Source organism: Syngnathoides biaculeatus, chromosome 8, assembly GCF_019802595.1.
Source record: "Syngnathoides biaculeatus isolate LvHL_M chromosome 8, ASM1980259v1, whole genome shotgun sequence".
Taxonomy (NCBI): Eukaryota; Metazoa; Chordata; class Actinopteri; order Syngnathiformes; family Syngnathidae; genus Syngnathoides; species Syngnathoides biaculeatus.
This window is the reverse complement of record NC_084647.1, coordinates 12,805,506-12,831,374: the sequence shown is the minus strand read 5'-3', so window position 1 is coordinate 12,831,374 and position 25,869 is coordinate 12,805,506. Positions and strand designations below refer to the sequence as shown.

Here is a 25,869-nt window from a genome sequence, read left to right as displayed (position 1 = left end):
TACTCCATGCAGCCACTAGATGGCAGCTATACGCCTCTCTTGGAGTCCGTATGGTGCCCTTTCAAAATATTGTGCTGTCCTGCTGTTGAAATGGAAAATGTATTGCATGCGATTGGGAAAGTTAGGTGGGAAGATAGTTTTTCTTCTTCACTGCGTGTCTGCTTGATGTCATATGCAGATGCAAAAATGCATATTGGGGTATGTTGCCGGCCCCGTGCAAACGCTTCAACAGATGCTACTTTTATTCACTCCCTTTGTCTGCCGTTTTGGACATATTATCGTACATACGCCGTGTTTCACTGGACGAAGACAAAGGGAAGAGTGAGATGAGAATTTGAACTCCTCTAGGAGCAACCATAAACAAGATTTTTGCAATCACTTCAAGGAAGCCTTAAGGGAGAAGGACTAGGGAGTATTGAATTATGGCTAATGGAGAGTAACATTTGTGAAGATAATACGGTAATAACAATAGTAATAAAAGACTACAAATAGTTAATACATCTCATAACTCAGAGCTTTACAGGGAAATAAAAATGACCTTTTTTGCAATCTAGGGGAAGGTTCACGTTAAGCTGAATGGATGTGAAACAGATGGTGTTGGAACTATTGAATAGATATGATTATCTCACATCTGTTACAAACACTAGCAGGATCCTTTAAGTTTGCCCATACGTGGCTGTTCGCAATAGTTTTACGCAAGTTGACGTCTTCCGACAATGGAATGAGTCGAGACTTTGACCTTGTTGTAATATTTTGCCTGCGATGGAGCAGTTGTTTATTGGCTAACCCAATTTTGTCCTCCAGAATCTCTGTCAATGACACAGACGTAATACACTTCTCGATACGCTGTCAAATATGAAATGTCAAATATCAAATTGGCTTTATTAATTAGTTATAAAGTCTGTATCATATCATAAACAGGAGTACCATTTTTTTTTTTTTTTTTTGTCAGGGTGTGTGGAAAAATATCAGTTTGGGCTATTTCATGGCAGTTTTACTATCCCTATTTACATGTCCATATTTCTGGTTTCTTGCACATTTGAGAGCTCTTTTAGCTATCCATCTGTATTTGTTTACAACTGCAGTTCCGCACTATAGCACAGTTCACTTATTCTGAATTCAGTGCATAGATTTTTTTTTTTTTTTAACTGTGCAAAGTGCCTCTCGCTAAGTTTAACAACTCTGTGTCGAAAGTCAACATCATTCGCTAAATGAATATGGCCTACCATTATTAGTTAGAAAGAATAGTAAACTATAACAGGTGGTTAGGATAGAGAGAGGATGGAAACAGATGCTGGTGTTGTTTCAATCGGCAACTGAACAGACTCATTTGCTCACTTTGTCACATAAAGCAGTAATCGCCAACCAGTGTGCCGTGGAAATGAACAAAATTCACTTAATTGGTCAGAAAATGATTATTCATGAAACAAAACGGATCTTTGTTCATCTATCCATGCCATCGATGTAGAGTGACAGACAGAACAGTTAAATGCTCTCGTCTTAGATGGCAGAAGATACATAATTGTATCCATTTTTTTGCAGCATTTTAGTGTCTAGGTGTGCCAATAGATTTTTCAAATTGAAAATATGTGTGATGGCCCAGTAAAGGTTGAAAATCACTGACTTAAGTTGCAGGGGCGGCTTTTAAAGACAGGTACACACGCAATCTCACAGTCACTGTTTTTTGTTCATTGCATTTATTCATTTTATCATTTTCATTCATTGATTCATTGAACCTTTACAATCACTATTCACATTTATTTGATCTATTCATCGTGTGTTGTTTTCTGTTTATTTACTCATCTTTGATATTCGTTTGTTTTTGTTTTATTGAACTGTAATGATCTGTTTGATTTGTTAAATTGATTTGATCACATTTCCTAAACTATTGTATACTACACTGTTTTATTTTTTCTAAACTATGTCCTCCCTTCCTTCCTTCCTTCCTTCCATCCCTTTGCAATGTTGCAATTTGTCCTCATGTCTTCCTCATTTCCATAATTGGTTCAAGCTCAGGCACTATTCCGATAGGTTGTTGCGACCTACTATATCTATATTTTTTTGCCATTTTTTTTCTCGTAAGACTTCTTTCCTTTCGTCCTTCCTCTCACAATTTCACCGCGTCGCTCCCTCAGTCGGACCTCGTGCAAACACTAAGCAAACACTGCATTTTTGTTTAGGGCAGGGCAAGCCCTCTGTGCAACCACTCCCTTTGCCTAATGGCCAGGGAGTTCTTTTCCATTTGTAATTGCTGATAAAACACAGTTGGCTGATGGGGGGCAGCGATTGTGTGGAGCATAGCGGGCAGTATCTGGCATCAGCCTAATTGTCCCAAACAATCTGCCTCATTTCATGACGAAAGGGTGATTTCGCCAAGCACACTTGAGGGGCAGAGCGTTTACGAGTGGCCCATTTGGGACCTCTTTCAAGCCCTTTCCAGCGCTCCTCCACAAATGATTCCGCTCTGAAGCGGCCTGTGTTTTGGGATCCTCTTTAAACAGTTGTTGTCGCTCACGATAAACAGCTTCAATTTGGAATTGTTAGGATTTATTGTCAAAGAGATGAAGGGGAATGTGATACAGTATGACAGCCAAAGTGGAATGTTTGATGTTGTTTTCCCAGAACATGTCCAAGCTATTTTTAAAATCACTTGATATATATATATATATATATATTTTTTTTTTTTTTGTCAGTCATTTTTACTGATTCCCTAACCGCTGACTTCAATATCCATCCATTCATTTTGTACCGTGCTTGTCCTTATTGGGGTTGCAGCTGAGGTAGCTTATCCTCACTGTTTTGGGATGAGAGGAGGGGTACGCCCTTTACTTTTCACCAGCCATTTCCAAGGCGCACACAGTTGTGACAAGCAACTCCCTTCACACATTTAGAGCCTTCAGCTAAGTTATCTTGCATGCCAATGGAATGCAGGAAGAATCCAAAGTACTTTGAGAGCGCTGAGAAGAACATGCAAGTCGACAAGAGGAAGGCCGGAGCCGAGATTGGAACCTAAACCTCAAATCCTCAACTGTGCTTGGATGTGCTAACAGCGAGCTCGCCATACTGTGTATGACAGTTTCAAAATCATATGCACTTGCTCAGACAATAGCGTATATGTGTCATTGTCCTCATCCCCTCAGATATTTATTATTTACAACAAATAACACATCTTTGTTCATATGAACGGTATGCCATTGATGTATAGCGGCAGACAGAAAAAGCACTAAAAAAATCCTCCACTTGATGGCAGAATGTTAAATTAACTTGTGTAGCGACTTGTTGCCATGCATACAATAGAATACAGGGAGTCCTCGGTCTACAACTGAGATCCGTTCCTACAGTAGTGACTTCACTCGAATTTTGACTTAAGTCGTATTCCACTTTCAAAGTCAGAATTTAGATCAAAATACTTTCTATAAAAAAACAAATACATTGAAATAAAGAAGATGATGTACTGAGCATGACTGCTGAGATGTGGATGGAGAAGAAGGGAAGGCTGTGCTTGGCTATTGCGAAGGAACCTGGTCCTCAATGCTCTCCATCTCGACCAATATGAAAGAACGTTGTTTTGTGATCGTTGTATCCGACAAAGGAATGGAACCCTTCCCATGCGCTAAAATACGGGCTTTGTCTTTAATAATTGTCACCACGGTCGACAGATTGAAGTCTTGGTGGTGTTGGTGTCTCTCCTTTCTCCAGTCTTTTTGTGATCTTGAGCTTCATTTCCATGGTCATGGATTTTCTTTTGGCTGCTGAAGCATTGCTACAAAGACACAGCTTTCTTTTTTGGGGCGATAATGTCTAAAAAGGAGGGCGAAAAATGATGAAGAGATACTCCCAGCGCACAAACACGGACAAGCATTAGCTAGGAAAAATGGTGGATGGGGGATGGGCATTGTAAAGTGGAAACGTCTTAGGTCGAGACCGTCTTAACCCGAGGACTCCCTTTAATAGTATTGTTTTCAACAAAATCGTCCCAATTTCTGAGAGATAGGATCGAAATTCATTCCGTTTGCTATATGGTGGCGTGCCGAGTGATTCTAGTGTGGTTCCAGTAAACTGAGGTCGGGAAACGCGGCATTAGCTTAATCATCCATCCATTTTCTATGCATCCTATCCTCATTAGGATTGAGGGTGAGCTGGAGCCTACCCCAGCAGAATTCGGGCAAGAGGCAGGGATCACCCTGGACTGTACGGTTAGTAACTAAACCTCACAAAGATGAATGAGGAGGTAGTTTCAAGGTGATTACAGGAAGGAAAACATGGCCTGGTTCTCTGTATCCCCTGCGGTATTCAAGCTTTAAAAGCGCCAAGCCACCCATCGCTTCTCTACATGGCCCAACAGGAAATGACCCAACTCAGGCAGGATGTGCCGCAAGGTGACCGGTAGCCATCTCCTAGAAAGTCTACTATTGGTATTCTGTGTGTTAAATAGTTGTGTAAAGACTTTGGTCTGTATTGCTGCCGCAATTTTGTAAAGCAGTTTGGGTTAGGAAACAGCTGGACAGAGTGAGGAAGCGCTAACTGTCTGCGTTGAGGGTTACTCAGCCGACATCAATCAAAGTGCATGAAAATAAGTTTTTACATGACTGGAAAAATCATCTACTATACAGTATATAAGATAGTCACAATATGGTACTTACTCTTTTTGTCTTCTCTGCGGTATTGCTGGCAATTTTCTTACTCAGAAGCAGAACTCAATTTTTTGCGTGATAATTTAAGATCATGTCCAATTTGATTGACAGTTAAAAGCCACACAAAAGCCTGATGGAATATTCTGGATTTGAGCTACAGGAGGCTTTTCGGCAGCTTTATTTTTGTTACATGTAAGGATTTGTGGAATTTGATTGATATGCAGGGTGTAGTTTCAGCACACACGATGTTCAAGACCAGGAAAAATTGCTTGCTTTTACATGATTTTGAAGCCTCGATTTGCAATTTATTTTTAATTTTTTATTTTTTAACTTTTCATCCATCCATTATCCAAGCCACTTATCTTCACAAGGGTCACAAGGGAGCTGGAGCCTATCCCAGCTAGCTTTAGGCGAAAGGCGGACAACACCGTGAACTGGTCGCCAGTCAGTCGGAGGGCAGTTATCGGCGCCATCGCTGAGCGGGAATTGATGCCACGCTGCGTCATGGCCTGTGTACCACTACACCATCAGTGACTTCATTTTTCTTTTGTTTTTTTTTTGTTCCAAACTTGGCAGGGTTGTTGACGAGCCTTTTTTCTTAACCCTAGTTTAAAATATGAGAAACCCTGCACCACGGGTGTGTTATGACTCCCATAGTGTGCACAGTACTTGAGATGACCAACACCACAGACAGAATCTCCACCGACAATTGTCTCTTTCCCCCGAAAAACAAAATATTGTTGTAGTATCAAGAGTGACCTGTGAGAGGCAGCAGATGTGTCCAGACTGCTGGAAAGTACAAAGAAAGAGGAGCTGAGGAATAGAATATAGGAGAAGCTAGGTTTGCTGTTAAAACGGGAAAAGGACAATAAAAATGACAACAATATATTTCCATCGATCCATTTTTTTTTTTTTGCCAGTTATCCTCACGAGGGTCGCGGGGAGTGCTGGAGCCTATCCCTGAACTGGTTGGCAGCCAATCGCAGGGCACATAGAGACGAACAGCCGCACTCACAATCAGACCTAGGGGCAATTTGGAGTGTCCAATTAATGTTGCATGTTTTTGGGATGTGGGAGGTAACCGGAGTGCCCGGAGAAAACCTACACGGACACGGGGAGACGATGCCAACTCCACACAGGTGGGTCCTGGATTGAACCGGGGACCTCAGAACCGAGGCCAACGCTTCACCAGCTGAGCTACCGTGCTGCAACAAAATATATCTTCTTCTTCTTTTCCTTTCGGCTTTTCCCGTTAGGGGTCGCCACAGCGTGTCATCTCAGATGAACACACATTTTGGTTTTGGCACAGTTTTGGCGCCAGATGCCCTTTCTGACGCAATCCCTCTGCATTTTAGCCGGGCAGAGAAGCTTACAGCACCTGGTATTCCCAAGCGGTCTCACATCCAAGTGCTAACAAGGGCCAAACCCGCTTAGCTTCCAAGATCTGACGAGATTGGGTGTTCTCAGGGTAGCATGGCCGTAAGCTGCAACAAAATATATATATATGAGAAAAAAAAAAGTACAATTAAAAACAGCGTACAGTGCAAGAAATTAAAATTGCATTTAAAAAAAAAAAGTTTTCAACCTGGTTGTAAAAACATTCACACTTTGGGGCTGACGTCTCCTCTGTTGGTAACTTATTCCATTTGTGTGCAGCATAACAGCTAAATGCTGCATGTTTGCTTTAGACTCTGCGCTCCACTCTGCGACCCGAGTCAATCGATCTCAGACCTCTAACGGGTTTGAGTCTACTTGAGATAAAGGCATGGATTCGCTTTTCCTGGTCTGTTTTCACTCTGGATATGTTCTTCAGATGGTAAAAGGCAAATTTTGTGATCGATTTGATATGACTGTTGAAAGTCAGGTCGGAATCTATCGGAACACTGAGGTTTCGGACTCTTTGGTTTTTAAAGATAGTGTGTCCAGGTATTTACTAACAGCAATTCTCTCTTCTTTATTGCAAAAAAAAAATTGTCTCAATCTTGTTTCGGTATCTTCATTGCAGTTGAAAACTCCTCTCCATGTCATTTTCATCACGGCAAATGTTTTGAGAGACACTTTGTACAAACAATCAAGTTGAGAGGAGATGTACATTGTACATACTACAAAAGTCATTTTCAAGATGGACACTTCCCATGGAGAGGTTGGCCAAACTCGAAGTGAGCTATGCTACCTTAGCCAAGGGAAAAGGATTGTTTGCCACTTTCCGACCAGTCCCTCGAGCACTGCTGGCTTGCAGCCTCCGAGAGGTGATGCGAAATATAATACTGTGAATATCTGTTATTTGCACATGTTTGACTCTGTGTTTGGAGTCGCACGATGTTTGCAAACAAGAATTGTGCAACCGGTGCAGCAGGGGGACTCAAACCACGATATTGAATATACAATATATTGATTCCGAACGGGTCCAAATGATGCGCATGACACATTTTCCATGCTGTTACAGCATTTTTGGATCGTTTTGCTGTGTTGTATAATTGCAATGTGATAGTAGTGGTATTTAGAGGACGATTAAGTCAGTGATGTCCCCACTGAACGCGCAGATAGCAATTGCACGGTCTGCCTCTGTAACGTATTGATTTTCTTTTGTTTTTCTTTTTTTTTTCAACAATAAAATGGTTGGTTTAATATCAATGCCTTTGGTGTCCTCTTCAAAATCATTCATTTATCAACACTTTTGTCTTTTGTTGAAGGAAATTATTTTCCATTTTTTGGGGGGCCATTTGAAATACTGTCAAACACAGCCGTTTTCCAATTAGTTCTGTGTCGATTTATTTCCTCTGGATCTGTCTTTGTCATCTGATTTGTTTTTATTGCTGCAACGCACTTTGTTTTTTTTTCACTCCAGTCTGTTTTATTGTTATCCTTTTTGTATTTTTGCTCCCTGGTACTTTGCATGCTTTTTTTTTTTTTTTTTTTTTTGCTGCCTGTCTACCTCCCTTTTGTATATTATTCAAAGTTCTTCATTTGGATCCACGTCCTCCACCATCTATCAATCTTGAGACCTACTGTCAGGTTCTGTCAATCTTGTCAAAATTGCGCTAAATTTAAAATAAATTTATTGTGATTTTAACTTTTCTGCTTGTTATGAAGACCATTCAAATCCAGCAAATCAAAGGCTTTTTTTATGGCTTTACACACTCCAGATGTAGCCACTAACTCAACTCGTAATGTGTGCGTGGAATTAAATGTGAAAAATGTTGGCAACATTGATATTAACATGAATTGGACACAGTCGCACTGTAGCCTGAATAAAACTTTTTGGGTAGGCTAGGCATGTCGACCCCTGGGAGGTCTACGCCAGCAGAGGGAAAACTGGGTTCGATGTCCTATTCATTTTTTGATTTTATTTTATTTTTTCAAGTAAAAATTAGTGATGTAACACAATGTAATGTAATATTTCACTACAATTATGCAGGCCTTTTCTGGCGTGTATTGTGCTCAGTTCTCCAAATATTTTTGTAGTATCTGGTAGGAAAAAGAAGACACCAGAATAATTTTGTTTTTTCTTTTTTTTGGGGGGTGGGGGTTGGGGGATAATGCCCGAGTCCATAAAGAAAAAAAACTATGCAACGAGCTGTTGTTTTTCATAGCTTGTTATATAAGTCGCACAGGGCTGCCATGATTCACTTTGACTTGCCCGTGAAGACCAATAGAAAACTTTCTGTGCTGACTTGACTTTCCCGTGTTATTTTATAGGTAAACATCAGGCAAACATCACTTTGGTAATCACGGTGGATGGAAGCGACCTCCCCCAATGAGGTAGTCCAAAATAAAAGTCAGAAAATAGATTACCCGCCTAATTTTTGATCAATGAAACTGGTGAACGGCATGTACATTATTGAATGGAGTAAAAATACTTTCTTCTCAGCGTAAATATTTGAGTAAAAGTAAAAAGTATGTGCCATTAAAACTACTTTAAAAAGTTCAATTTTTCCAGAATGTTACTTGAGTAAATGTAAGACACCTCTGATAATAGCATTGCAAAGCATAATATGAACCTTAACATTGCGGTGTTTGGCAATTCAAGCAGGATGTCTTTTTTTTTTTTTTTTTATTTCCTGAAAAGAAGTGATATTGCAGATTCGATAACTCTGCAAGACAGTGTTGAAATTTTGTCATTTCTCTGCTGCTTTAAGCAACATTTTAAGTAGGCCGTCCATGATGTACGGAATAGAGACGGTGGCGCTGAAGAAACATTAGGAAGCAGAGTTGGAGGTAGCAGAAATGAAGATGGTGAGGTTCTCGCTCGGAGTGACCGGGTTGGATAGGATTAGAAATGAGCTCATTAGAAGGACAGCCAAAGTTGGATGTTTTGGAGACAAAGTTAGAGAGAGCAGACTTCGATGGTTTGGACATGTTCGGAGGCGAGAGAGTGAGTATATAGGCAGAAGGGTGCTGAGGATGGAGCTGCTAGGCAAAAGAGCGAGAGGAAGACCAAAGAAAAGGTTGATGGATGTTGTGAGGGAGGACATGAGGACTGTGGGTGTTAAAGAGGAAGATGCACAAGATAGGCTTCGATGGAAAAAGATGACAGGCTATGGCGACCCCTAACGGGACAAGCCGAAAGAAAAAGAAGTTTTAATCTGTGATATTTTGCTGCAGTCATTTAGCTAAATGGTAATGCTCAACATTAGTCTGGAAGACACTTTGCGAATACCTCCTATGGTGTTGATCAACTACAATGACTTTGTGTTATGTATTTAATGTATTTATAGTTTCCCAAGATAGATAGATAAAGATTTCCCTTTTCTCGCGGTTGTTTGATGTAGTTGGAAACCTTCACTCTAAGCCGTTACTGAGGTCGTCACAACCATCACGACAAAAGCGTTCATATTGCATCCACATTTTGTCGTGATTAAGAGCAATGTTTGAATGTTTTTGCATGTCAAGCACTTGAGCCTGAGGGGATCAGTATGTGCGAGAAAAAGCAGTCCGAAGGGAATAAGCAGGTAACAGGAGAAGCTCCCATCAGGACTGAAGGTGGTGGGGAGAGCGGTGAAAGATGCTGTCACCCCGCCACATCCTTGACCTCATGGTACCAGCCCTTGTAAAATTCCACGTGAGCAAATGCAACGAGAGGGACACCACAAAAACAAACACAGAATTCCCCTGGGCTCATTAAACATCGATGCCAGAGCCGTTTAAGCAACTCGTATATTACCGCCGATGTTTTTTTTTGTTTTTTTTTTTGTTTTTCCTTTCGTGAGGGGGAAATATCATTATTGCTCAATGGCTGATAACAGTTAATGTGTTGCACTTTTTAATCATCATCTGACATTAACTGGAAGCAGCTGGCTCGCGGCATTTATAGAACCATCTGAAATTTCGCTATATCACTTTTCCAGCTGCTGAGAGTGAGCAGCATCTGGCAAGCAGCCTGTTCTTTGCTTAGAAACATATTCCCCTTCTTCTTCTTCTTCTTTTTCTCCATATATTCTATGCATTATAAGGTACGGAGTCATGGTTGAGTTAGTCCCAATTAAAGCGTCCATGGCACCGCCTCTGCTTGACAACCTATCGTAACGGCTACGACGTTAGCTGGGATAGGATCCAGCACTCCCGCGGCCCTTGTGAGGATAAGCGGCTTGGAAAATGGATGAATGGAAGATTAAGTTTCATTTTGTTGATTAATTATCATGTCAAATGAGATAAAGTGGACTTCATTTTTGGTCACAACCTGTAGAGACGCTGTTGATTTAAAATTGTGAAACACAGGTTGAAAGAACATTTTATGGATTCCTTTGCCGCGAGTGATACAGCCAGTCCGAGACCGAACCTCCTCTCCTTGAGAGCCCCCAGCACCCCGGTTTTATGGAAAACAGCTCATTGAATTGAAATTGCGTTCAGATCCACAATCCCCACATGTTTTGGCCATTGTAGACGGTTCAACCTTGAATATTTACATATGAAATGGAAAACCTGGCAGAGAAGAGGCACAGAGGGTCCATCACGCCTACATGAAATTATTTAGTGTATCCTTCAAACCAATGGTGTTAAGGAGATGATATGATATGGTATGGTATGACATGGTTTCTGTATCATGTTTGAAGATTTACCTAAACCCCATGCTTGTGCCCGAAGTTGTTCAATTACTGTAATAGATTCAAAAAAAGCATATTATATCTTCATCCTGAACCCACACCATTTGGAGACAGACAAGTGTCACACTCACAATCACACCTATGGGCAATTTAGAGTCTCCCATCAATGCATGTTTCTGGGATGTGGGAGAAAACTGGAGTGCCCGGAGAAAACCCACGCAGGCACGGGGAGAACATGCTAACTCCACACAGACAGGGCCGGGAATTTGAACCCCGGTTCGCAGAACTGTGAGGCCAACGTTCCAACCAGTTGCTCCACCTTGCTGCACAAAAAACTAAATATATATTTGAATTGACCATGTTGATTTTACCTGCATATGTCTGAACAAAAAATTAAGCATTTTCATCACAATCAGGAAATCCTATTCGATAACGATGATGTTAAAATAATAAAACACAGCTGCCGTCAGCTAGAGAGTGTTTGTGACGTTCCCTTTGACTAAAATGCAATGTCACCCTCATTAATGTCAAGATGAATTTCTTTATGTCCACCTCTGAATCTCAAAAGGACTTCACTTGATAATCACTCAGGCCGCCATATTCGCAACTGATTTGTGTTGGACGTGTTGTTTGTGTTGCGTCGTTGGTATTTTCTGCTTTTTTTTTCTTCAGCTCCATGTGACGTCCTTATGTATCAGTGGCACGTGCGAGGGACTGATGAATCTCTTTGAGTCATCTTCAGCGGTCTCGGGGTGATTTAGATGGTGTTTTTCCACAAAAGCCCGATTCACCGTCGACTCATCTGAATCGGAACAAGCGGCGGGCCGATTTGCTTTGGTGTCACCGCGGCACGTTCCAGTGAGTTGCACATTAAGACCTGCTCTGGGACGTGCTCTGTTGCAGTTGGAGTGCAGATGGGCCACATATTTTGGCCACGTGTGCTTCAGACACAAAAGCCCAAATGGAACACACGTTGGGACTCAAGAAGTGCTGCGTGTGCAATTGCATTCCCGAAAGCAAGACTCACGGGCTGACAGTGAAAACGAATGCCGTGGTATTTTGGGAACTATTTAAACACATCACATTGTTAGCCTTTTATTTCATTAATTTTTTTACTTTAATAGTTTGAAGATGTATCCTTTTTATTTTATCCCGCCCTGACTTACAGACAGAGGGCAGCATTTATCTAGAAAACAACAACCGTACATGGATGTTCCTCAACGTTCAGTTGGTGTTCCTTTCAAATTGGCCCATTTAAGCTCCATGTGAATAAATTCATTGGTTAGTTCAGTCAGCCATGATTTTGATGGGGTTTTACAAAGTGCACTTCATCAATACTGCTCAAAGAGTATTTATAACGGGGCATCCAATACAGTGTGTGTTTAAAAACTCTGATCTTTTTCCAACCACAGTAACTCCTTTCATATTTAATGGCTGATTATGTTGATATTTGATAACATTTATACTACTGTATTTGTCAAATGTTGTGAGTCCAGTTACGCTTTTGGAAGATTATTAAAAGGCAATCATAATTCCCTCATTACTTTGTCTGTAAAAAAAAAATAAAATACGTTTTACAAAACATGCATGCTATATTTTCTCTATTTTCTGAGGAAATTTTCCGAGACGTGCTGCATCCTGGAATAGACTCAATTTGAATAAAGCGATATGAAGTCATTTTCATGTGTTACACAATGAAGGTCTTCTGTTCACGGTTCTTGATTGTTGGTCAGGATAAGGAGAAAGGCAAAATGCTTCAGGAAAGTGGAGACGGTGGAGTGCAATACTGCAGTGTTTCAAGGCAAGAACGCACAAGATGCTAAGATGGGGTTAAAATTACGTTTATTCCTTTTCTCGTTTCCATTACAAGTTTCAGAACGGCCTTTATGGGGATAGAATCGATACAATGGAAAAGGGGATTTTGTCTATCCTTAGTTCACCTATATCTACTCTGGTATTGACTCTGGAGACTTTGAACAATTGCTAACTAGATACTAAAAATAATACTTGGCTTTTAGTACAACTCATGACTTACACATAATTGTATCGTGGCTTGGACAGTCGGGCAAAGGGAGGAGAAGACATTAATATACTACACAGTAACGAGCAGTACTTACTGGCGTTCCTCAAGGCCATGCAATTGAGGCCACGGTAAGCTGATGCCAGACGCAGGGGGCTCTGAGGTAAAAACTCACTCCTTGAAGGTGAATGATTAGAAACACTTGGTACGGAAAGTACTTAGACCTCCTTACATTTTTCACTCTTTCTTAGATTTCAGCCATTTGCTAAGATCTTTTAATTTTCCCCTCATTAATGTACATCCAGAAAAAAATGAAAGTGATCAAATGTTTGAAGATGTACTAGAATCATGAACTCGAAGGAAATGCCTGAAGAGCTCAGAGACAGAATTGTGACAAGGCACAGATCTGGCCATGGTTAAAAAAAAATCTGCTGCACTTAAGGTTCCTAAAAGCACAGTGGCCTCCATAGATGGGAGACGTTAGGGACGATGAGAACCCTTCCTAGAGCTGCCCATCTGGACAAAATGAGCAACCGGGGGTGATGTAAAGAAGAACCCAAAGGTCACTATGGCTGGGTTCGAGAGATACATTCAGGAGATGGGGGGGGGGGAGTTCTACAAAGTCAACCATCCTTGCACCCTGTCATGGCCCGACGGAAGCCTCTCCTCAGTGCAAGACACATGAAAGCCCACATGGAATTTGCTGATGAAACAAAATACCTGAAGAACTCCAAGATGATGAGGAATAAGATTCTCTGGTCTGATGAGACCAAGATAGAAAATGCTGGCTTTAATTCTAAACGGTATTTATGGATAAAACCAGGCACTGCTCAACACCTGACCAAAACAGTCCCAACGGAGAAGCGTGGTGGTTGTAGCATCATGCTGTGGGTGTGACAAACGGTCACAATTAAAGAAAGGTACTGGGGTATCCTGGATGAAAACCTTACCCCGAGTGTTCAGATCTTCAGACTGAGTCAAAGGTTCACCTTCCAACGAGACAGCTAATGTAAGCTATAAATAAATAAAAGGAGTTAATTCAAAACAACTCTGTGACTGTTCTTGAATTGACAGTCAGAGCCCTGACTTCAAGCCAATTGAGCATCTCTGGAAAGACCTGGAAATGGCTGCCTACCGATGTTCACCATCCAACCTGACAGAACTGGAGAGGATCTGCAAATCCAGGTATGACAAACTTGTTGCATCGTTCGAAAAAAGATGCATGGCTGTATTGACTCAAAAGACTGATTCTGCGAAATACTGAACCAAAGGTCTGAATAGTTATGGGTCTGCGATATTTCAGTTTTCTTTTCAAACAAGTGTGCTAGAATTTCAACAATTCAATTTTTTGATCAATGCATGATTGACGCACTTTTCCAGATTGCAATTAACTACAACTTAAAAACACAAAAAAATCTTGGCTTTTGTTGTTATAAAGTCGGGTGGGACAAAAACCAGACTGAGCACACACAAACCTTAAAGTAAAGTACGACATTTCGAAGCAGATCCGTTCGGTTGACTTTTAACTGTTTCAGCCCGTCTGTCTCACACCTGGCTTGCTGAGTGTGGCGCTGAACAGAGCGCACTCTGTTCTGGGCCCAGACAAATCAGCCGTGCCATACGGAAAGTAAATCAGCTCCACATTCATTAAACATGAAAAAAAGAAGCTGTGAGCAGATTTATTTCATTCATTGGATTTCTCGACCATTTTTGTCTTGGACAAGTTCACTCTCAGTGGCCCTTTCAGGAATAACAAAAGTACTTCCGGTGTATCGCGAGTCTTATATCATGTCTCATTTGTTGTGCTCCACTTTATGAGGACATCGTGAGAATTTCAGGCCAAAAATTGCTGCAAGGTCACCCCAAGAAATGCCCCCTGCCACGGCAGCCTGGGCTCTTTAAAACAACAACAAGCAAAAAGGGCCCTCAAGGAAATAATGAGGCGATTAGGGGATGTAAGTGGCCCTTTTTATCCTCATCATCTTTGATGCCATACCCATCCATCTTGCTGCAGAGATTTTTTGTTTGCATTGCCAGTGCACACCGAGGTCACGGAGCAGAGCAACTGTGAAAGCAATGCGCCCAGAATGAAGCTAGCGTACTGATTCTCGCCGCCTTTCCTTTGTGAAACTCCGCTGCAGAACATTTGGGGTTTCGAAGCCGCAGAGCCCAACGTCTGCAAATAACAAGTGCCGGTTGTATTTCTTGTTGTTATTGCTGGAACACGACTGGGCCCTTTGAGGAGTATCACCTGTCCCACACAAATCCACCGGCCTTGGCTGTGCCCCCACCCCCCAGCTGCTGACTGTACAACTAAATTTGAGCAACGATCACCTTCATCCTTTCAGCATCCTTTGAGGAAGGAAGCTGGGAAGTCTGCATAAGTGCCCCGAGAGCGGTACCATCTCCTGCGGGGACACTGGTTATTTTTGGACCAAGTGGGGTGGCAGATCACATTACGGCTCCAAGGAGACCCCTCAGACAGGAAATCACCCAGCAGCTCTCGCATTTTTTGGCACTCAGCCCAGCTAACTGGTGGGTGATTCATCCCCGTCGTGCATGTGGTGATCAGAGAGAGGAAAGCCCAACAGAACAAGCGAGTCATCTTCTTTTCAACTCCAGATGACCTCCGCTTCCCTACTGAAATCTCCGCACACCGGCCAAGTGCCCAGTGTGACATGAATACCGCACCCAGTCAACCATCTGAGGCGGCGGGATACCATCACTTTGTTCCCAAGGAATATATCGATTATTGTGGTTTTTCCTTCAGGTTTAAAATGCGGTCGCCATTTTGGTTTGGTGAATTCGAGCAAACAAACCGTGACTAAGCAGGAATCATTTCAGAAGGGTGGATGAATGGGGGCACACTGCTATGTTATCGGTTGCTCAAATGAAAGTGGGCGTTGTAAAGCGTCTTTCTTTCGAGTGTCAGCTGTGATCGAGAACCAGTGCGAAAAAACGGAGCAGTTAGCAACCAAACGGCGACAATTGTGGCTGTGATGGAGAACCAGTGCGAAAAAACGGAGCAGTTAGCAACCAAACGGCCACAATTGTGGCTGCCTCGTATTAGCAGAGCCGATCTAGCAGCAAAGTCATTCCCTAACATCCGAGTTTGCTCGGCGCATTTTGTTCTTGGTAAGTATTGGATACCTTTTAGTATTTCACACCTACTTAGCAATAAGTTCTGTGAAGGAGAAGTATTCTTTAGGGCCGAGGGCCTACATAATACTCGTGTGTGTGTGAATGCAATCCATGTCTCCAAAATCTGTATTTTCTGTTTTATTATAATGAGTTTGCAAAAAAAACGAGTTACCGCACCGCTAGCTGTTTTGTGAGTTGAGTTAAAAGTGTAGCTGTGCAAGTGCGGGCTCCACTTGGGATTTGTCCCGGCTGAACCTCTCTCTCTCCCTCTTTGTAACAAAAACAAAAATAATAATCTACACCTCTTTTGTTGGTATAATCAACAAACCTTAGCAGTGTGGAGACACGGGTTGCTTACAACGGATAACGCCGCGTCACGAACACAGCCATTGATGAATCAGTTGTAGTCCACCAGACCTCTGTAATGAAACAACATCTAATGAGCCCCGATAACGTTCCAAAGTCTTCTTAGCCATCATGCGTCACTTTTAACAGCGGTATGAACATTTGTGTATGTCCGGTCTGTAAGCAAAAGCAATAGAGTGAACGGAGTGTCAGTAGAGTGAACCCATCCAGAATGGCCAGGTGCCCCGGTTGTGGTCACGTGCTCGAAAACAGTCAATTGTCTCCAAACTCACCAGACGACGTGTGTTAGAAAACTTCCAGGACTGCTTCCACAAAGGCTACGACATCTATCGCTCATTTGAGACAGGGGTGTGCTGAAGCCTGACCAAATTGACTTGGGCAGGGTAAAGCCTGTATTTGGCGTGCAACAACCCACATTGACTCATACTTGATGGGCGATTTGGTATTTTAACAGTGTGCAATGCTTCACTTTGGCAGTATGTCATGCAGTGAATTGCGACACAAATGGCAAAAAGTGACACGGGAAAATACCTGGTTAGTTAAAATGCGCTTGACTATTATTTAACAATTCAGTTAACCATTCATTTGACTGGGAAATGCGGCTCCCCGAAATGTTTCACAACCCGCAGTTCGACACCAGACAATTATCCGCAGGCGGGAAAGTCAGATTAAATCAATCATCTCTACGCGGGCGGAATATTTTTCGGGGCAATTCACACCAGTGTGACACAGAACAATGTAGTCATGTGTTGTTGTGTTTGTTTCATATGAAAATTCTTTGGGTTAGCTGAAAGCCACACCGTCATTATGTGGGGAATATGAAACGCCGTGCGGCCACCAGTACTGAGGAGTTATTTTTGTGTGGGACCTCGGTGAGTTTCCCTAATTTCTTCCCAACTGTCAGTTAAAGACAAGGTTGTGTGCGTGTGTGTGTCCATCTATAACACATTAAGGTGCTGTATTTATGGTCATGTGAGTGCAGTTTCTATGAACGATGTGATACGACCACGCCCAGTTTTGTACCTAACCAGTTGCTGGATTGGTACAATTTTTTCCACTTACTGCGCATTCCTTGTGTTAATTGTAGCCTATTTGGCATAATAAGGGAATATTTCTTGTTGACGTCATTGAATTGGCCTTCTTGAAATGTACCAAGAACTGTTGGAAATGATTTGCAAAAGGATAAGCACTTCCCAAGACAATTTTACATGTCAAAGAAACTTACTATTAGATGAAAGCGTCTACATCAGGTAGGAGCTGCATGGTCCTTATTTGCCCCGTTTAAATAACTTTTTAAATAAAACTGATATGATTGTCAGTCTCCAGACTAACTCAAATTTTCTCCTGAAAAGATCTTGACTGGTCTATTATTTTTGAAGAACAATCACACCACTAATACAAGCAAGTACAAGTTTGCAAGATAAGTTGCATTTGTGTTGACTTATAACATCCATCCATCCATCCATCCATCCAACCATTTTCTACCGCTTTTCTGGATCAGGTCGCAGTGGAAGTAGCTTCAGCAGGGATACCCAGACTTCCCTTTCCCCAGCCACTTCTTCCAGCTCTTCCGGAAGGATCCCTCGGTGTTCCCAAGACAGCTGAAAGACATAGTCTCTTCATCGTGTCCTGGGTCATCCCCGGGGTCTCTTTCCGGTGGGACGTGCCCAGAACACCTCACCAGGGAGGCATCCGGATCAGATGCCCCAGCCACCTCATCTGGCTCCTCTCACTGCTCATTTTGGCCGCTTGTATCCAGGATCTTGTTCTTTCGGTTATGTCCCACAGCTTATGCCCATAGGTGAGGGTAGGACTGATACACTTATATAATGTATAAGTGTCTTATGCACCTATAAAAAAAATACATGCCCTTTAGATGTCCATGACTTTACATAGCACTTATTGATAATTGAGTATTATAGGACTGGATTCGTGTTGACTTGAGAGAGAAAAATGTATGCCAGTCTGAGGTTCACTGGTGTTCACGTCAGGCTGACCTCAGGGCGTAAAAAAGCCTGTTTCTCCATCGTTACCTCACAAGCTCGGGTTACAGACCACTCATCCACACTCGCTGAAAAGGAGGACGGAGGTGACCACTGCTCTGCTCTGGCTCGGCACGCTAAAACCCATCAAATGCCTTCAACACCTCACGGCATTTGGACTCCGTTATGGATGCTGAGACATGGGCGTACACAAGTGCAAATGGAGCTAAAATCCACTGAAGATGGTCATAGCCTGTGTTATTTTTGGATGCTTTCTTTTGGGGCATCTTCCAACTGTGTGAAGCTGCTGCTGCCTTGAACAAACGTAAAGGAACTGATTGCAATTGGCACATTTACACAGTAAAACCATTATGCTATTTGTGATTATCAGGTCAGAGGAGGTAAGAGGGTGTCCAGCATCTCATGGCATCCCTGCTCTTTGCAGATGATGTGGTTCTGTTGGCTTCATCAAGCCGTGATCTCCAGCTCTCAATGGAGCGATTCGCACCCGAGTGTGAAGCGGCTGGGATGAGAATCAGCACCTCCGAATCCGAGACTACGTTCCTCAGTCGGAAAGGAGCGGTGTGCCCTCTCTGGGTCGGAGATGAGATCCTGCCCCAAGTGGACGAGTTCAAGTATCTTGGGGTCTTGTTCACGAGTGAGGGAAGAATGGAGCGGGAGATCGACAGATGAATCGGTACAGCGTCTGCAGTGGTGCTGACTTTGTATCGGTCCATTGTGGTATAGAGGGAGCAAAGTCGAAAGGCAAAGCTCTCAATTTACCAGTCGATCTACGTTCCTACCCTCACCTATGGGCATGAGCTGTGGGTCGTGACCGAAAGAACAAGTTCCCGGATACAAGCGGCCGGAATAAGTTTCCTGCGCAGAGTGAGAAGCTCGGTCATCCGGGAGGGGCTCAGTGTTGAGCCACTGCCCCCCACATTGCATCTCCCTAGTGTGGTGTTCCGAGCATGTCCTACCAGAAAGAGACCCCAGGACACGCTGGAGAGACTATGTCTCTTGGCTGGCATGGGAACACCTCCGGATCCCTCCGGAAGAGCTGGAGGAAGTGGCTGGAGAAAGGGAAGTCTGGGTATCCCTGCTGTAGCTACTTCCCCCAGGACCCGACCCGGAAATAAATCTTATAACCTCTGATATGGTCTTCTTTTAACACCCCTTGTTTCTGGGCCTTCCCTTGTAAAAAGTTAAAGAAAAAGGTTTGAGGAAAGTTAGCTCACAACATACAAAACGACATACATTCAGTTCTATAAATAGTCTGGGATTGTTTCCAATATTGGATACAGGACAAAGTATTGTTGGAGGCTGTGGGCAACAAGACAGAAGACGTCCCCAGCCCCCACCTCCCCACACCCTCTTCTCTGCCTTCATCATTTCCTTACAGCACTGCTCCCCCAGAACTTTCCTTCATTAAAAGTCACTACAGGGTTATGAATGAGCCTGTCTGACCCACTGCTCAGCCTTGAAAAGCCCAGTTGGTTCCTATTACGGCCTCTCCTTGAGTGTCCACATGTGTGAGTATCTCGGTTGAGACCAGAGAACGAAAGAGAGAGAGAGAGAGAGAGAGAGGAGAGAGAGGAGAGAGAGGAGAGAGAGAGAGAGAGAGAGGAGAGAGAGATCAGTCATCTGACACTGAGGAGTAACGGGGTCTGGCTAATCCCTGGCAGGTAGCTGTGATGAGACCCAGAGTTCAGGTGCTGCCAGGGCATATTGGAGGTGTGGGGGTGGATGGAGCAGCTGGAAGTGTCAGTGGACAGGAGAAATAGAACCTTCTCCAGAAGGACTTATGTATAAGGCCTCGCTCTTACCCTCCAAGACCCCCCTTTTCCTTTTCTTCTCCTCTTTTCAAGTTTTTCTTTGTTCTGCACCTTCCCTCCTCTTCCCTCAGCTGTTTTCACCCCACCTTGCTCTTCCTCCTCTATCATTCACCTTTTTATTTATTTATTTTTTTACTGTTCTTTTACTTCCACCTACCTGCATGTTACTATTTATATCAATAAATAAGAAAAACTGATGTCATTTCTTTCCTGGCCAATAGCCAAACATGAGGATGGGGTGCCGAGCTGGGCCACAAGCCAAACATTATCGTTTTATGAATGTGGATAAATCTTGGGGCGTCACCGACAGGGAGATATATGGTCCTTTTTTTTTCCCCATGTGGCCCTCTGATTTTATTACTGGGGGGTCAAAGGCTCAAAAAACCTGCTCAGATGATGAGACAATGCTACTAATGTCATGCAAATGAGAGCAGAGTTTTTGCAAACATTTGGTAAGGGTTAGTAAAAAAAATAAAATAAAATAAAAATGTGGTTTTTAATTTATAAAAACAGAGGGCTCACATAATTAATGCTGATTATTTCATCATGTACAAATTACATCATTTCTTAGCTTGCATGACCAAAAACAGCCACAAAAAAAAGTGAGAAAAATCACTGACATGCACTGGTGGAAAAACATAATTATGAATGGTGTGGCATATGTTGGTAGGAAAAGTGATTGATCCAGAATATGCATGTCCTTTATGTATTGCAATAGCTCCAAAGGTTCAAATGCACCAAAAGTAAAAATATTAATTGATCCAACGCTCAAATTTTCACAGAAATGTGGATGTGATTAAATTTAAATTAGATGGAAAATGCTGTCAAAATATGAAAGTTTTTTTTTTATTATCATGCTAGACTTCAACTAATCCCGTAAAATCTCAGCATATCTAATTTATTAACGTTGCACTTGCAGGACTTTTAAAGAAGCTTATAATGTCTGAATGTTCCTTTAGATTGCCTGTACTGTTGGCATTTTTTTTTAAAGGCAACAGTTTGGCTGAGATTAATTTAATTTGCAATATTTCTTAAAGGGAGTGTTTCCAATTTAAAACAAAACATTTTGTCATGTTTTTTACAATCATGACTCGACAGTGGTACATGATTAAAATGTGTGGAGAGAAAACGCAGCCACACACACACACACATTACAAAGCTACTACCTCTGGAGTCTCGCAAAAAAATGTAAAAAAAAAAAGTATATATATATATATATATATATATATATATACTAGTAAAAAGTAAAAAAATAGTCAAAATCTGTTACAGATAAAGTGCTTTTTATAATAAGGAAACGGGTCAACACAAGGCCACAGGAGTGTGTCTACAATGTGTGGGCAAAAGTGCGTCAAATGACTGAGCCTTGTGTTTCTGATAGGTTGTTTTTCCTCAGGTGTGGTGGTCTCTGGTGTATTAAATTAGAGGTAAGAGACTGAAGCTTTTTTTTTTTAATATTTAAATATTTGTCATGTCATGTCGGCTGATTTAACATCCATCCATTTTCATCACCACTTATCCTCACTATGGCAAATTTATGTATTTATTTATGTATTTTTAAATGTAAACCCCCACCTTTTGAAATTTTAGCAAGTCGGAGGTCCACCAGTATCTTGCTCTGTATCGCGTTCGACCTTAGAGGTTCCTACGGTATTTTGTTATTATTTGTTCGTCGGACAATATGGTTTAAATTGTGTCCGGTCACACAACTCACCCCACTCCCGCCCCCCCACTTTGTATTCCCAGGCCCCAGTAAATCGCCTCACTTACGTCGAGGTTTACATTCTCATGCCCTCCCAGCCACCAGACGACCACCGACCTCCCCCCCTCCACCTTCCCACACACAAACAGCACCCTGCTCCTTTCTCCTATCACTATCACCCTCACTCACAAACGCAACATATAGTCCGCCCCCCCTCCACCACCACCACCACCAAAAAGCTGCTGCACAGTGCAACACATATGCTTCCAATTAGATTTTCTTTAACCAGACCACCTTCTCCCCTCTTGTATTCACACACCCCCACTTTAGTTCTCATGCGTGCGTGTACAAGATATTAGGAAACACACGTTCCTCTGAGTATTCATGAGCGCATTGTTTCCCCGACTGTACACCCCAATATCATCATTGTCTCTATCCTGATTAATTTACAGAAGATAATGTTTCATAATACCATAGTGACGGGAATCTGACAAGAATAATTTTTGGGGAGAACGAGAGACAGGTGCATGTGTGCACATGTGCATGTTTAATGAATTAACAATAATACTGATTTGTGTGCACAACATGAAAAAGTGCATGATGTTGGTTTTTTTGTTTGTTTCTTTGTTTGGTTGTTTTTTTTTTTTTTTTTAATGGGGGGGGCTGTTGGGTTCCATTGGCATCTGTAATGAATCCCTCAGAAAACACCATAGAATGGAAATACTGCAGGAAGAGAAATTCAGCTTTTGACCACTAGAGGTGCCCCAACGACATGGAAGGTTTCTCTTGTGTGCACCTCTACAGTAATAGATTATTTTGTCTGCCCCTTAAAATACTTTTGTGTGAGCCGTATAAATTTTTTCTTTGGCAATTGGCCAGTGATGTATTCTTTTGTGTGTCTTTTTGTAGTCAGACTGATGTCAGGTTATGCAGTAGTAAAGAGAAATGGATGAAAACTAAACATTATTTTACTATTGAAGGGTGCATCACAGTTAGGCATAGTTAATGTCATTTTCTTCTCGGTCACTTTGCCGAGGACACGCTCGAATTCGGCTTAATTGTAGACTTTGGTGTACAAGCAACAGGTGCTTGTTATATTTGCTTACTTTTGTTGAGGGAGGCTGATTGTCGCGTGTGGGTACTTGCGTGTGCGTGCATGTGTGTGTCTGTACTGTGGTATTTTTTGCATTTTCAGATGCTGAAACTCCACAATAGCAAGCAAAGATGAGCAGCAGCACATACACTGTGGTTAGCTGAGTTGAACACTTTGGAGTCTGTGGGAGAATGTGTTTACCAACCCGCTTAAAAGTGTGATGTTTAAAAAAAAAAAAAATAGATAAAACTTTGTTCATGTCAAGCCAAGTCAGTCATGGGAAAGAAACATAACGAGTGCGGGGTTTACCACTGTTATCGTACTTTTTTTTTGCTGGTGTAGGGCGGAAATCTTGTATCTCCAAAACAATCAGTTTTCAGGAAACCCCAAAAAAACTTTTTTTTTTTGGTAGCATTTAATATTGCATCATCAATTACAGCAAGCCATTTTCTACACTTTATAATGGGTAATAGTTAAAAAAAAATCATACTCACTGGGGGACCGACGGATAGTATTTTATGTATTTCTGTATGTATTTATTTATTTAAATAAGAAATTGACCGGGCACGGTGGCTCAGCTGGTAAAGTGTTGCCCTGACAGTTTTGAGGACCCGGGTTTGATCCCGGCCCCGCCTATGTGGAGTTTGCATGTTCTCCCTGTGCCTGCGTGGGTTTTCTCCGGGCACTCCGGTTTCCTCCCACATCCCAAAAAACATGCAATGTTAATTGGACACTCTAAATTGCCCCTAGGTGTGATTGCGAGTCCGACCGTTGTCTGTCTGTGGCTGTTTGTCTCCGTGTGCCCTGCGATTGGCTGGCGACCAGTTCAGGGTGTACCCCGCCTCCTGCCCGTTGACAGCTGGGATAGGCTCCAGCGCTCCCCGTGACCCTCGTGAGGATAAGCGGCAAAAGAAAATGGATGGATGGGAGAAACTGACCATATTTGGATGAACAAGGTTTTGGCCAAACATCGCCATTTCGCTTAATGGCCATTGCTTTACCGATCTGAATTTGTCATAACTGTATTTAGTACAGCTGAGTTATGCATTCCACAGCCCTAAGAAGATTTGTCGACGTTTTCAAACCCGCACCCCAAATATTCCATCTATTGGCATCTCATTTCTTGATCCCTGCCTGCGCAGTACCGACTTGGCTTGGCTCAGCCCTCCTCACCTCGCTTTGGGCTGCTTGATTATCCTTTTCCTGAGTAGTCATGGGAAACTGTGAAAACCACACTACATTGAACTCATCACTTTCAACACTCAGCTAAAAAGACATGGTGGAGAATGATGGTATATTGTATTTCATATTTGTCATGCACTGTAGCTGTCGCTACGGTAGGTTTTGATCTTAAAAGAGACTTCTACTGGGTGGTGGAGACTGTGAAGCAGAATACTGCAGTATTCAAAAATAAGGCATAGCATCATGCTAGGATAAAGATCCCGAGATACTCACCCACCTCAGTCAGTGATTCTCAACTGGTGAGTTGGGACCCAAAAGGGAGCGCATATGCATTTGGAGTGCATTGTGAACAGCTTGTAAAGAATAATACATATTTGTGTTTGTGTTTTTACTGCACAATACAGAGGTGTTCTAAGTTCCCACACGGACTTTATTAGGTAAGAAAGAGAGAGCTGACATCGGCTTAATCTCTAATCAAATACAGTTAATCATCTTTTTGTTTTGTTTTGTTTTGTCCTATTCGGCTGTTCGGTCAAACAGAATTGAGGATCTGTGTCCCTTTTCTGCCGTGTCAAATTGGGAGTTTCAAAGCTTCACCTGTGATTTATATTTTTTTTAACCCATTCATGGGCAGGGTGGCAATTTTTTGCCTCGTTGAGATAAAAGTCTCCTGACATGCCCCAATCAAGGAAATAACACTTCTTTTTCGTTTAACGCATAAAACAAAGGGCAAAAAAGATGTAACCTCTCGTCCTTGCGTCCCGAAACTGGGACGGGTATGTTATCAGTTCTGTGAAGTGGTACATACTAGAGATATGTTTATTAATTAATTCTTATTCTAGAACAACACTTACACATTAATAATACTGATGGATTAGCATTTTGAAGACAAACTTGGTTGCATACTGACCTTGTACTTGGGGCAGCCATGTTGGGTCAGGAAGGAAAGGGAAATCACCCCGTGCTAACGTTGACTGATGAGTTATCCTCTCCTGATAGCAAATTATGGCTTCAGATTAAAACACTTAAATATTTTGATATAGTGAAGGATATAATACGTGAAAATCATGATGTCCCAAAAAATGGCACGCTGCCCACGAATGGGATAAACAAAATGAAGAACATAAATCAATATATAAATCATGACATATCTTGACATATCTACAACAAAAAAACATTAATTGTAAATATCGCATGGGGCTGCAGTGCTGTGAGGGAAGGACAGGACCAGATGGGACAGGACAAAAAGCATGCAGGACAAGGGTCTTGAATCCGGCTGTACGACACAAATGTGGTTGTACTTTTTCACAGGGACATGACAGTAACCTCATGAATATTGAACATTTTGATGCTTCACACTAAAAGATAATCATTCATCAGCCTTAACAACCATGTCTTGTCCACCCATTCTTGAAAAATGATTTTTAAAAAATGGCATTGAAATTCACTCTTGGACTTAACATACCTATTCAAGAAAAGAATGCTACCAGAGACCCATTGAGACCAATCTTCCCTGATTGTCTTCTCCACATTTGATAACGGGAGGGCCAAAGTGAATGGAAAAAGGAGCGGAAAAGTTCTCCCCACCCTATGACCTGACCGAACAGAGGGCACGGCAGAGCCCGCCCGGACACATGAGGCCGACCCGCATGGCGCTTCACTCCTCTGTTATTCCAACTCTCTGGTTACAGTCCTAAACCCCAGAGGGTCTTTAACGGGGGGCTTTGGGATCACAGGCGTGCCTGTTAACAGCTTCAAGGTGAAAGGCCTTGGACGCTGCCCTGTAAGCTTGGTGTCTTATGTACTCCCTTAAGCGGATCATTGGGGGCAAGAACCTCCTCCTCAGTGGCTCTCTCGATGGGGCATAGCT

The 25,869-nt window shown here is 42.3% G+C and overlaps 1 protein-coding gene and 1 pseudogene across 7 annotated transcripts in view; one reads left to right on the top strand and one right to left on the bottom strand.

Annotated features, from left to right (window-relative positions):
* The window catches only part of LOC133504604 (uncharacterized), a 76,505-nt gene that overhangs the window by 13,623 nt on the left and 37,013 nt on the right, over positions 1-25,869 (top strand). For 4 of the 7 annotated variants that reach the window (XR_009796035.1, XM_061827022.1, XM_061827021.1 and 1 more), the window contains exon 3: positions 13,773-13,883. The exons of 1 other annotated variant lie outside the window; for it this stretch is intronic. Coding sequence is in view for 4 of the 6 variants with exons in the window: in XM_061827022.1 (XP_061683006.1) it covers positions 13,773-13,883 (111 nt within the window). In the remaining 2 variants the exon portion in view is untranslated. Of the gene's footprint in view, positions 1-11,350; positions 12,180-13,772; positions 13,884-21,418; positions 21,450-23,872; positions 23,894-25,869 lie in introns of those variants that run through there. 2 more of the 7 variants (XM_061827025.1, XR_009796036.1) reach the window with 2 other exon arrangements.
* Positions 6,001-6,119, bottom strand: LOC133505453 (5S ribosomal RNA; annotated as a pseudogene).